Below are 12,503 nucleotides of genomic sequence, written 5' to 3' on the forward strand. Positions count from 1 at the left end.
CTAATACAAATCTAGAGTCCTTAGCATGTAACTTAAATCTGCATAGGTTTGCTTTATGAGATTTAGGGTATTCATAATTTTATGAATAATTCTTGGCCTGCTAATAATAGGCTTGTAAACCCATTCATTGTAATTATCTGATATTTGAAGAAACTCAAATTTTGTTAGTTAGTTTTTGATCAGCCCCACTGAATTCATGGTGCTATTTCTTTTCTTCAGTTGAATGAGTACAACTCTTAGCATCAAGCCCTCAGTGGGCATGTCTGTATGAGACACTTTACTGCACATTAAATTAATCTAATGCACAGTAAAGCATCACCTTCTACATGTGCACAGCAACTACTGTGCAGTAAATTAAAGTGCCATTTGCTAGTTAATGGTACTAGAAAACTGCTTTAAATTAACATATGGAAGTGCATGTGTAGACACTGACCAGGAGCAAATTGCTTCCAGTCAGCCCAGGCAGCAGAGGGCCACAGCTGCTGTCTGGCTAAACCCAGGGCCAGATTAACCTTTTAGTGGGCCCTAGGCAAACAAACTCTTGAGCCCTGGGCCAGTCAAGACCCCCCTCCCCACCCTGGTGCTGCCGCCTGTGGGGAGTGGGGCTTGAGCTGCCACTAGAAAGCAGCCACCACAGCAGTGAGGCCAGTGGAGAGGAGGGGAAGGGAAGGGAGGCGGATGGGGCCATTCACACTGGTGCCACCGAGGGAATGACTCGAGCCCCCTGCAGCTCAGGGCCCTAGGTGTTTGCCTATGCATTAATCTAGCCCTGGCTAAACCCTGAGCCCTGGCAGGAAGGTGGGGAGAGCTGTTCCGGCTCTGGGGGCAGCTCCCTCCCAACCACAGGGAGATTGGGGTTGGCCCTGAGCCCTGGAGGGTGAGGGGAGCTGTTCCAGCTCTTTGCAGCTGGAAAGGAGCTGCCCCCAGAGCCGGAACAGTTCCCCCATGCCCTGGGGTTCGGGGCTGCCCCTATCTCCCAGAGACTGGAGGGAGGTGCCTCCAGAGGCGGGACAGCTTCCCCTGCCCCTCAGGGCTCTAGGCTGTCCCTGATCTCCGTGGGGCTGGAAGGGAGCTTCCCCCAGAGCCAGGACAACTCCCCCCACTCCCTGGGACTTGGGGCTAGCCCCGATCTCCCTGTGGTTGGAAAGAGGCTTCTGCTGGAGCTCTTCCTGCCCCCCTGGGGCTCAGGGCCAGCCCCAATCTCCATACAGCTGCAAGGGAGCTACCCCCAGAGCTAGGACAGCTCTCCCCACCGCCCAAAGTGCAGGCCTGACCCCATGCCTCCTGCCAGCTAGGGGATAGCACCTGGGGGAGTCTGGAGCTCCCTCTGGCTTATGTAGGGGGCCAGAGCAGGGCAGGAGCAACCCTGGACTATGCTGCTCCTGTCAGGCTCAGTTTGTTCCTGATGCAGGTGCACATGCAGACATGTGCCCTAATATGCCTGAATCTTCTGCACAGAAAATTCAGGTGCATTCATTGCACATATAGCCATGCCCACTATGAATGCTGAGTGTTGAGTTCAAAATTTGCTTTACCCTTGCCATTTTACTGTTAGTCTTACAGGGCTTAATATTCTTCTTAAACCTCAGTTGCTGGACTCACGGGATAACATTCACATCTCAACATTCATTTTTAAGAAAAGTAAGTTTCTAGCCTTCGTGAACACAGAAAAAAAGTTTGAAAACATGACGTGAATGTGCTGTATAGGCTCAGAAACAAGAAGGAAAACGGGTTGGTCAAAATTATTTTTCCAAAATCCATTGTTTTTCCCACAATGTTGTATATCTGGTAGCAATTTCAATATTTCAATGAAAAAACATAAGTCCCTAAATCCAAAATATTTTGGTCAAATCCCAAAATATTTTAATTCAAAATGGAACCATATTTGCTGGATGTGTAGTTCAGGTGCTTTATGTACCTCTTGTCCTCTATGACCAGGTCTCTTTGGCTAGACTGCGCCTCTCAGGGCAAAGGGTGATTGAGAGCAGGTAATGTGCTGCAGTCTGCTAAAACAGTTCAGCTTACAGTATTTGGCTGTTGTTTGGGCACTGTCCAGGGGAAAGGTAAACTCTATTTTCTGAGCAATCGTAGACTGTCTAAAAATATGCTGTCCTTTTAAATGTCTCTGACAGTAAACAAGAATATTTGCATAAACACACATGAAGTAAACATGACTAAAGCTAATTCAGTATTTTACAGGAGTGAATGTTCATGAAAAAAATATCTGGGCTCTTTTTTCAGCCCTGCTTTAAATCACTGATTCATAAAAAGATAGGGTTGGAAGGGACCTTGAGGGCCTATCTATACTGTGGCAGCAGAGTGGCTCCCTCGGGGCATTTCCAAGAATGCTCTATCTGCCAACTCTTGCTGACACACTCTAAAACCAAAAATACAGTGTGAAGACACTCCAGGATATCCCTCTGCAGCTGCTTTTGAAGCTTTGGTCTCTGGTGTGCTCGACTGTTTTTGGGGATTACCACAAGGCATACTCACTAGTATATTTCTGGATTTGGAGTGCGCCTACAGGAGCAGGTGGGCTGGGTGTGCTTGAGACCATCCTGGCTTCAGCATGGCACACTGTGGTGTAAAACTGAGATAATCTAGTTCAGCCCTGGGCACTGAGTGAGGCAGAGCCCAGTACACCTTAGACTATCTCCAGTAATTGTTTGTCTAACTTTGTTTTTAAAACCCTCCAGTGAAGCAAATTTACCAGGTTCCCTAGCTAGCATCTAGTGTTTCATTATCTTGACAGTTTTTTCTTAATATCAGCCTAAATGTTCCACTGGAAATTAAGTTTCTTTCTTCTTGTCCTTTCCCCTGTGGCCATAGAAAACAACTCATTGCCATCTTTATAATATCATTTTTTTTTTAATTGAAAGACTTTGAATGTCTTTCCTTATTTTTTACCCTCCTAAAAAAAAGGGAAATAAAACAAAAATATTTTAAGGATACAAAAAATGAATTCCATTTGAGGTGCATTTATCACAGAAGATAGTTTGGTGGAAAGGAAGCTCTTATGAGTTTACCCAATAGAACTTCATGCCTTTAAGCCATGAAATGTTCCAATTTTCTGTCTTGTCTTCAGGCAAGCTTGTCAAAATGGGAATGCTAACTTTCAGAAGATTTTGTGGTTTCATTTCAACATTTTCAGAAATTGTTTCAGTTCAAATTCTTAAATGCAGTGAAAATCTTCTATTAATTTTGACTTAAATTTAGATTTCTACCTGTTCCCTTACTTTTATGATTGTCCTTTTTTTCTGCATTTGAAAAGAAGAAAGAATATGAAATAAGAGACTGATTTTTTTTTTCTCCTTCCCCCTCCCGCCTATATTCTCACACATTTTCTCCCCGCTGGAATAAAGGGGGAAAAGAAAAAAAGAATATTTAAAAACTGAGAGAAAGGAGAGAGACAGAGCAGAAAATGGGAAGCATTTTAAAAATAAAAAGTTTGGTTTGAAATAGTTGATTTTTTGGAACAAAAAATTAACAAGAGTATCAATATTATCTGAAAAACAGAAGGCAACAAAAAATTAAAACATGTTTTTAGGTTGAAAATATCTTTTAATCATTAAAAAATATGACCAGTCCTTCTTTAATCAGTTTGAAAGATGTACAAACAGCAAGTGCAGCCATTAGTTGGGTAAAATCACCTTTAGTGTTTGATGCATCATGTTTCTGTAACAGACTAATTATTGCATACCTTTTATTTTACATAGTTGCCCACAAGTTATCAAGGATGAAACGCTGTCAGTTATCACAAATGGAGAAAGTGCAGATGCAATGTTTAGGATCCAGATGTTCAAATTTGTTGGTATCTCTTACAATGATGTGTTCCTGCACTGCACAGTTCAGATCTGTCATAATACACCTGCTGTTTGCAAACCGGTAAGGTTTGGATTATTTTTATGTGACAGGAGGATAGGAATTAAGTTGTTGTTTTTAGACCAAGCTGAGGAAACTGTATTGTATTGTAGACTGAATATGGGCTTGGCAATCAGAAGCTCCTGAGTTGTAATCTTTGCTACTTGGACATTTGGGCAAAAGACCTAACCTTAGCTTTCCCACCTGCAAAGTGAGAATAGTAATTCTAAACCTAGGAACAATCAGCAAAGGTTTATATTTAAGATTAATGTTTATGCTGATAAATCAAATGAACCAAACACAAAACAGAAAATGTTACCCCTTACAGAGGCAAAATTTCCAGTGAAACCAATGAGTGTTTGCCTGAGTAATGTCACATAACTTGGATTGATATTTAAAATTATTTTTAGAGCTGTGTACCCAGCAATATCCAAACACATATAGAAGACAAGGACCAGGCTTCTGGAAGCTTACAGCTTAATTTAGACATGTATGTTATAGCAAAAAAATGTATAGCATGAACTTGCTTCCTTTGGATCAGAAGATGTAACATGGTATGAGACGGCATTAAATATTAGTGGATCTAACAGGAGCTATAACTAGTTGACATTTAAAAGCATTCAGTTAATGAATTATGGGCTGCTGAAATAGAAGTTTTCTAATGGGAGCAACATAATATTTCATCTCAGAAGTACACTTTTACCTAAAACTGTTTATGTAGATGGATGTTTTCTTATTATCTTATTAGCAATAAAACTGATTGCATCTTTCATCACAAAAGACAGAACAAAAGAGGAATCTTTTTTGACATCATAAGGGAAGATACTGTACAGTTTCCTCAATACTTGTGAGACATTGTGGTTCAGGCTGTAATGTCAGTGTGATAGTTGTTTAGTCATTAATGGCAGCTGCAGAATAATAACAGTGCTTCATACGTTGGCTTGTTTCTTCAGAATTACCTCTAAAAGGCCACCAAGCTGACATTAAGCAGGGAAAGAAATCAAAGCAGAAGTCAGTATGACATTTTGGAAATTGCCTCAAATAAAACCAGATGCTAGTACTGAAAGTCACAAGACAGTATATCAACACCAGTAGTAAAGTCTGCCACTGACCATGTAGGGTTTGTTTTTGACCACTGATTCATTTATCTTTTATTGCTGAACACCTTGTCTTGTCAGATATTTTTAAGTTTAAATTATATGCACGTCCTTTAAATAAAAAAACCCCTTTTATTTGTAAAACAGAAACAAACCAACAAAACACTTTTCTCTGTTAACCTGTTATTCAAAAAAAAAAATCAGCCAGTTCTCTTACCACCTTCATGATTCAAAATTTTGGGCGTATAACATCATCAGGAAAAATAATTATTTTTCAAAAGACAACAACTGAGTCATTCAGATTTGCACCTGGTTTAGTACATGTATTCTAAATATTAAAAATCCACAGACATTTTTAAGTCATGGGAATTAAAAAAAAAAAAGAAATTGAAGTCTTATTCTTTTTCTTAACTTTACATTGGTGTAAATTGGGATTAGCTGAACTCACTAGTCATATGAATGTATAAAACTGATGTGAGAGGAAAATCAAGCCCTAGAAATTTGGGCCAAATAAACATAGGGACAATTTGAAAGTGTCTAAAGTTCAAGCTGCAGTGTCACTGAATCCATGAAGCTATGCCTGAATGTGGCCTCTAGTGTAGATATATTTTTATTTTTCTTTAGCTGACAAACAGGTTTTCCCCAGTTTTTGGAACACTAACATAATAAAATTGTGCTATTAAAACCCCGTAAAACATGCCCTGAAATGAAAACACCTCTGGTGTCTTGAGATACCAAAATTTGGGAGGATGTAGGTGCCCATTGTTCAGTAGAAAATTTGGTCTGCTATAAAATGCTTTCAGTATTTTCCATTTTGCTGTAAACTGCAGATTTGCCCAGGAGGCACTGGGCAACTCCTGAGAGTCAGCTCTCTTCTTCTGACGTTGGACAACTCCATTATTCAGGGCATTCACAAATTTCCACCATCAGCACATGTGTTTGTGAAGCGAGAATAACTCTCACCCTAGTAACTCCTTTGCACAGCTGTGGGTGGAGGGACTGATATGCTCAGTGCCCAACCAATGGAATGGGGTTTTATTTTTGTCTGTGCAGCTGACCTGGATGTCCAGTCCAAGCGTATTGCAAGACCGTGAAAGGGGTAGAATTTCTGTCTCCTGATCTTTGTTGATATTGATGCTGAAAGTTTTTCTTGATTCCAGATCCTTATTTTTCAATATGAATTGATCTTTCAAACTATATTAGCTATTTGCTGAGATTCCATGCATTCAGCCCAGGAACCCTTTCAAGATTTGTTCCCAAGTGATGACACTTTTGGGAAAAACCCACTCCCCTAAAAGGATGTTGAGATACTCATAGTCATTACTGAGTGGGGTTCCCCTGATATCCCTGCCAAGAACTATACTGACTTTTTTTGGAAGTCTTAAATTTTGCCTTTAGAAAAGAGGAAAGTGTAAGGTAACCTGACTTGACCTGTGACTTCAAGAGAGGTAACATTTCCTCCTCAGACTAGATATCATGTTCCGTAAAAGCAGAGACTCTTGGCTGGATCAAGTTAATTGTTTTGGTGGATAAGAGTGAAAAGAAAACTTAATGAAAAAGCTAAATGTATTAAAATTGGAAGAGTCCTACACAAGACCTTCTGAAATAACCTTTTAAATGTGTACATTTATTGCAGTATTGCTGTACAGCCATCCCTCTTCTCAGCAGCATTACTCACTTCTGGAGTTTGTCAATGTCAGGCTGAATGCTGTGCCTATTAAACTGGCAGAAATGCCCCTGATTCATCCACTTGTGATTGATCCATTTCAGCTTTGTTATGCAGCGCCAACCAGGTGCCAGCCATTCTTACAAGAGTCACAGTAACTATACTTTGCATCTGCAATGCACCAAAACTTAAGCAGAGCTGAGATTTCTTGATACATATATTCCCTTTATATAGGCTTTACTGAGAAATAATGTACCTTTTTAATAAGGAAGCAAGTGGTTTCCTTTAACCAGACCTGTCAACATTTGAGAAAGAGAAATGGGAACACTTGCTGGAGTTTGCAAAGTAACTAACTGAACTCAGTGGGCATGCCTTGATCTCCCCCAATTAAAAAAAAAAGAAAAAAATACCATGTAAAAGTTTTAATTATTATCCTAATATTTAATATTCTGCAATCCAGAAAGCAGATTTTAATACACTACTGTATCTAATAAGTTATTAGAGTAGCTGGTACTAATTCTGCAATATTTTTGCAGCTGGAGTCTGTGCATTAAGATAGTTAGGCAAGAGCCCTAAAGCTGAGTCAGATATTCTGTCTTGAATCTCATTAATTGCTCTGGCTGTTGCTGTGCATGTGTATACACGAGAACAAATTAATCTCAACTGATCATTTGTTTCTTGAACACTCTTATCTACATTTTTTTTTTACTAAATGACATTAGTGCTTGTTGACAGGTGTACAGAACACCATAGACTAAGTGCAGTAATCAGCACCAATGCAAGCTGTTCCCTGATGTCCCTGGTAAACTGGAGGCATTATGTCAGGTTGCAGGGTCCTTCCATCTTCAGATCTGTTCAGTCATTTTTCCTTCTGCTGAGAAGGGCAAGAAAGATGCTGATTATGGTTCTGTTACGAAAGTGATCCTATTTGTGCTTTTTTTTGTCACCTTGTTAAACATAGACCACCACATTCATTTTATATAGGTCACTGAATAACCACCAGATGGTGGCAATTTAAATTCAATCACAACAAAGCATACTGCCCTGAATGGCATGGCCCATCAGAATAGAAAAGCAGGTAACTGTTTGCAAGATCAAGTCACTACAGATCTGAGATAAATATGAGCTAGTGATCTATATGGGACAGCTTTGTTTTTTTCTGTTATGAGTTACCTGACTCACAGATGTTCCAGCTTCATAAACTCCAAGACGCATGTGAGTATTCACTTGGTTAAGACGGTTTGGACAGGGATGGTCCTGCCCTGAGGAGGGGACTTGGACTAAATGACTTCCTTGACATACTTTCCAGCCCTGTTCCTCTCTAATTTTACATTAAATATGGATTTGTATCTATAGGTGTCACTGTCCTCTCTTGTCTTATCACTAACATTTTCTGTTTACAAAGTTGGTGGAATTGTTGATTCATCTAATCATAGGTTTTTAAGGTGATGTGAGGAATGTGAGTTTCTAAGGATAGTGAATGTGAGTTCCTTAACTTCCTTTTGGGAAGGATTTGTGTATGTAAGTGAGGGTACTTACTGTTTGCAATTTGTTTTACCAGAATTGTACTAATTATGGCGAAATTATTAGAAATAAGAGAGATGCATCATCATTTCCTACTCGCACTGTCTCTTATGGTCCCATCAAGCGAAAGATGGATGGTAATGAAGAAGCAAATCTAAGTAAGTGATTCATAAAGTCAGGTTTTAAAATACAATGCCTGGAATGATCTCTGTAGCATATTTTTAAAAGTCATAAATGTCACAAATGTGACATTAACAGTTAGATTTTTAAATGCACAAAAATCCAGGAAGATCAAGCTGACGCATACCATAAGCAATTTGCTTTCCTTTTGTCTAACTTGTATTATTTTGTATTTATTTATATGTGCCTCATTCTGCAGAGTGTTTCTGGATGGTTCTGAACATACTTACCCCTGCTAGAAAACATGACATACAAGGAAAAGTTGGAAGAAATTGAGTTTAGTCTGGAGAAGAGAAGACTGAGGAGAAATTTAATAACAGTTTTCAAAAGCAAATTGAAAAAAGGTTGTAACAAAGAGGACAGCAATTATAAAGAGGATGTCCTCTGTGTCCACAGGGGACAGGACAAGATATTATTTTAAATTGCATCAAGGAAGATTTAGATTGGATATTAGGAAGAGCTTTCTAGCTACAGGAGAGTAGGTAAATATTGGAATAGATTACCTAGAGAGGTTGTAGAATCACCGTCTCTGGAGATTTTTAATTAAACGAATATTTGTCTGGGATGGTTTAGACAGGGATGTTCCTTTGTTAAGTTGAGTTTGGACCAGAAGACCTTCCAAGATCCTTTTCCACCCTGTTTTTTTTAAGATTTTCTGATTCTATAATACAGTGGCCCTGTGATGTATGAGTGAGTTTTGATGGAAACCCTAAACATGAATTGGGGGTGAGGGGTTATGTCCAAAAATTTAGAATATTTTTTTACGTGGAGAAAACCAGGATCCCTGCTGATCACCAGTATGACTGATTGATTCAAATCAGCAGTGCCAAATTAAGCTACATATATTTAATTTTTGAGAAAAGGTATCAGTGAATTTGAATCAGTGATTTGAATTATTTTAGGTCCTTTGTTCTGTTTTAAAAAATATAATAATTATGTATCAAGCCAACAGTACGTCTTGGAATTATGATATCCATTGAAATGGAAAATACAGTATTTAAGGATCACTGTCCTCCAAATTGGCCGAATCCAAATCTGAAGCCGAATGCTTGCTGCGTTGCACAGGCTTATTACCCACTATTAAGATATGATACTGGATAAGACAAACTACTGGTCTGAGCCAGTATGAATATCCCTATTTTTCTATATGAATTTTGTCTTAGCCTGAAATCCTTGTTGTTATTTCAAAAATCACACATTAAATAACTGTTTTTCTCCTATAAAACAAGTTATTTTATTAAAAAAAACCCAAAACCTGATATCACAGTTCATTGATTTTCTATGAGTCTTTTAGTTATCTCCAGAAATTGTTCTTCCCCATTGGTTAGAGTCAGGGACAGTACCTGAATATCAAAGGTCATTAGAATATGGTATCATGGAAAGGATCAGTCAGCCTTTATTATAGGTTAAAATGAAGAGCCTGTTTCTGATTTACAGGAAAGCATATACTCTATATCAGTTTGGCAGTTAAAGGGACCCATAAAGTGAGCGTCAATGTAATCTCATAATTACTTTCTCTACATCTTCTTTACATTTCTACCACCTTATAGCTCTTTTTATCATCAGTGTAGTGTAAAGGGCTTTAGCATAAGCCAGAATCAAATCCAGTTTTGGACCACCACTCCACAAAGGATGTGGACAAGTTGGAGAGTCCGGTAGAGGGCAACAAAAATGGTTAGGGGATTGAGGCATATGACTTCTGAGGAGAGGTTGAGGGAACTGGGCTTATGTAGTCTGCAGAAGAGAAGACAGAGAGGGGATTTGATAGCAGCCTTTAACTACCTGAAGCGGGGGTTCAAAGAGGATGGAGCTGGATTGTTCTTAGTGGGGGCAGATGACAGAACAAGAAGCAATGGTCTCAAGTTGCAGCAAGGAAAGTTTAGGCTGGATGTTAGGGGAAAACTTTCTCACTAGGAGGGTGGTAAAGCACTGGAACAGGTTACCTAGAGAGGTGGTGGAATCTCCTTCCTTGGAGGTTTTGCAGATTTGGCTTGACAAAGCCCTGGATGGGGTGATCTAGTTGGGGATGGTTGCACTTTGAGCAGGGAGTTCGACTAGATGACCTCTTGAGGTCCCTTCCAACCCTCATTTTCTATGATTCTATGAATTTTATATGTTAAAGCCCCAATTTTCCTTTACATCAAGGGTCGGCAATGTTTTTAGGCAGAGTGCCAAAAATACCCGGAACCTCGACTTGTAAGATGTTGGCATGCTGGAACAGATGACTGGGGAGCCACAAAGGGACCCGATCCTAGTTGTGGCAGCGCAGCCCTGGTCCCTTTACTACCATCCTCTGAGGCATGCTTGCACCTGCCACAAGCAACAAGCTGAGCTAGGGTTCTGTGGACCCTGATGCAACTGCTTTCAGCCTCCCTGTCATCTGCTGTGAGCAGCCTGGGCTCTGTGGCAGGCAGCAGTGACCTGCTTAGAGCTCAGACCAGTTGTGGCAGGCAGCTGGGAGGCTGCAAGCAGCTGCACTGGGATCCATGGAGCCCCAGCCTGGCTCGTTGCTGGTGGCAGGTGCACACATGCCTCCGGGCAAACAGAAAGAAGCTGAGGCTGCATTGCCACAATAAGAATCAGGCCCTTTGCAGCTCCCCCACCATCTGTCTGAGGCATGCATGCCAAGCAAAATGCCATCATATCCCATGCTCTGGCATGCATGCCACAGGTTGCCAACCCCTGTTTTACGTTAAGTCAATTTTACCCCATGCTTGCAGTGTGAAAGGTCATTGAAGTGAGCATAAATCACTCAGAACAGGTAAAGGGGCTTTAGTGTCCATGGGAATTAAACACAATACAAGTATTTTTAAATGATTTTTTTTTTTTTTAAATCTGAACGTTTCTTTTTGAGCCACTAGCACCTGATCTTAGACATGGACATTTTTGTGGTGCAGAGCCCATAGTAGCCACAAGAGTTCATGTGTAGCTTTAAAAACCAATCTGTGTCCTCTTTGCACTTCACTTATCTCCTCACATCCCACGGCCACCCTTCAAAGGATCTCGCGGCACTCCAGGGTGCTGTGTGACACCCTGGGTGAGAAGCACTGGTGTAATCCAACTGCAACAAGTGGGATTATATCATAGCGTGCATTAACCATGCTCAATGCCTTCTTAATATCTCAGAAAGAGGATATGTTATTCCTGAATTTCCAGCTGATGCAGGGGGGAGGGAGGCATGATGCAGGCGCAGCTCACTCTGGGCGGAAGGGGGCAAATCCCTGAATTAATACGAAGCCAAAGAAGAATCCCAAAGGACAAATGATCTCAGGAACAATCATAACTGACAGATATGAAACAGTAGGACAAGGGACCCAGGATGATGAAAATAACCACTCTCACTATAACAATCAATGAAGAAGAAATATACCTTGGATCTAACACATCCCCACCCTTCAGGGTTGTCTTTCTGCTCTTGTATTTAAAAAAAACTAGAGAAAAAACCATAAGATCTGTTCCTCATTAATACACCCTAACAGTCCTTTCCTGCCTTCATTGTTCATGGAATTAGAAGGAAGATTGAATACTGGGTGAACAAGAGAAAGGGAGAGCACTTACAAGAATTCACACTCCCCACCAGCAAATCAACTGTTTTTCTCTGCTTTTGGGTTTGGGTTCTCGCTTCCTAGATAAATGATCCTGGTATACATTTCTTTTGGAGAAATCTAAACTAATTTTTCTACATGTGTATAAGATCAGTTCATAATTAATGTAAAATGGGAAAACCCTGATCTGTGCCAAGTAATGATATAAGTTTGATTTTATGACAAGGAATTCTTCTGTAAACCTTTTCTGTTTTTTCCAGTCCCCACAGATGGAAGAAATCTTCCTCCTGTAGAAAGCTTGGTTCTTGGTGGAGTGCTAATGGCAGTTTTAGTTATAACTGGAGTCTTTGGAAAACTTTTACTTCAGTCAAGAAGAGCCTATCCTCCTATGCAAGCACAGCTAATTATGTCACATTTTCACAACTCAGAAGTACCATCGTGATCCAGTGACTTCCCCATATTTGATCTGATGCACAGCAAGTGTCATAAGATGTAATAGGAACATAATCCTACCTCCAAGTAACCGTTATTTTACAAAATTAAATTTTTTATTTGGGTACAACTGAATCATACGAATTATTGTGGTATGCTCTTCTGTTCACTTCCATGCCACTATAGTTTACAGAAAAT

The 12,503-nt window shown here is 40.1% G+C and overlaps 1 protein-coding gene across 1 annotated transcript in view; it reads left to right on the forward strand.

Annotated features, from left to right (window-relative positions):
• The window catches only part of LOC112550401 (uromodulin-like), a 38,682-nt gene extending 26,516 nt beyond the window's left edge, over positions 1-12,166 (forward strand). Inside the window, exons 7-10 of the mRNA XM_025204848.1 lie at positions 3,717-3,885; positions 8,186-8,306; positions 9,766-9,818; positions 12,134-12,166. Of these exons, the coding sequence (XP_025060633.1) occupies positions 3,717-3,885; positions 8,186-8,306; positions 9,766-9,818; positions 12,134-12,166 (376 nt within the window). The remainder of the gene's footprint in view (positions 1-3,716; positions 3,886-8,185; positions 8,307-9,765; positions 9,819-12,133) is intronic.
• The last annotated feature ends 337 nt before the right edge of the window (positions 12,167-12,503 follow it).

Source organism: Alligator sinensis, unplaced genomic scaffold (genome assembly GCF_000455745.1).
Source record: "Alligator sinensis unplaced genomic scaffold, ASM45574v1 scaffold153_1, whole genome shotgun sequence".
Lineage (NCBI taxonomy): Eukaryota > Metazoa > Chordata > Crocodylia > Alligatoridae > Alligator > Alligator sinensis.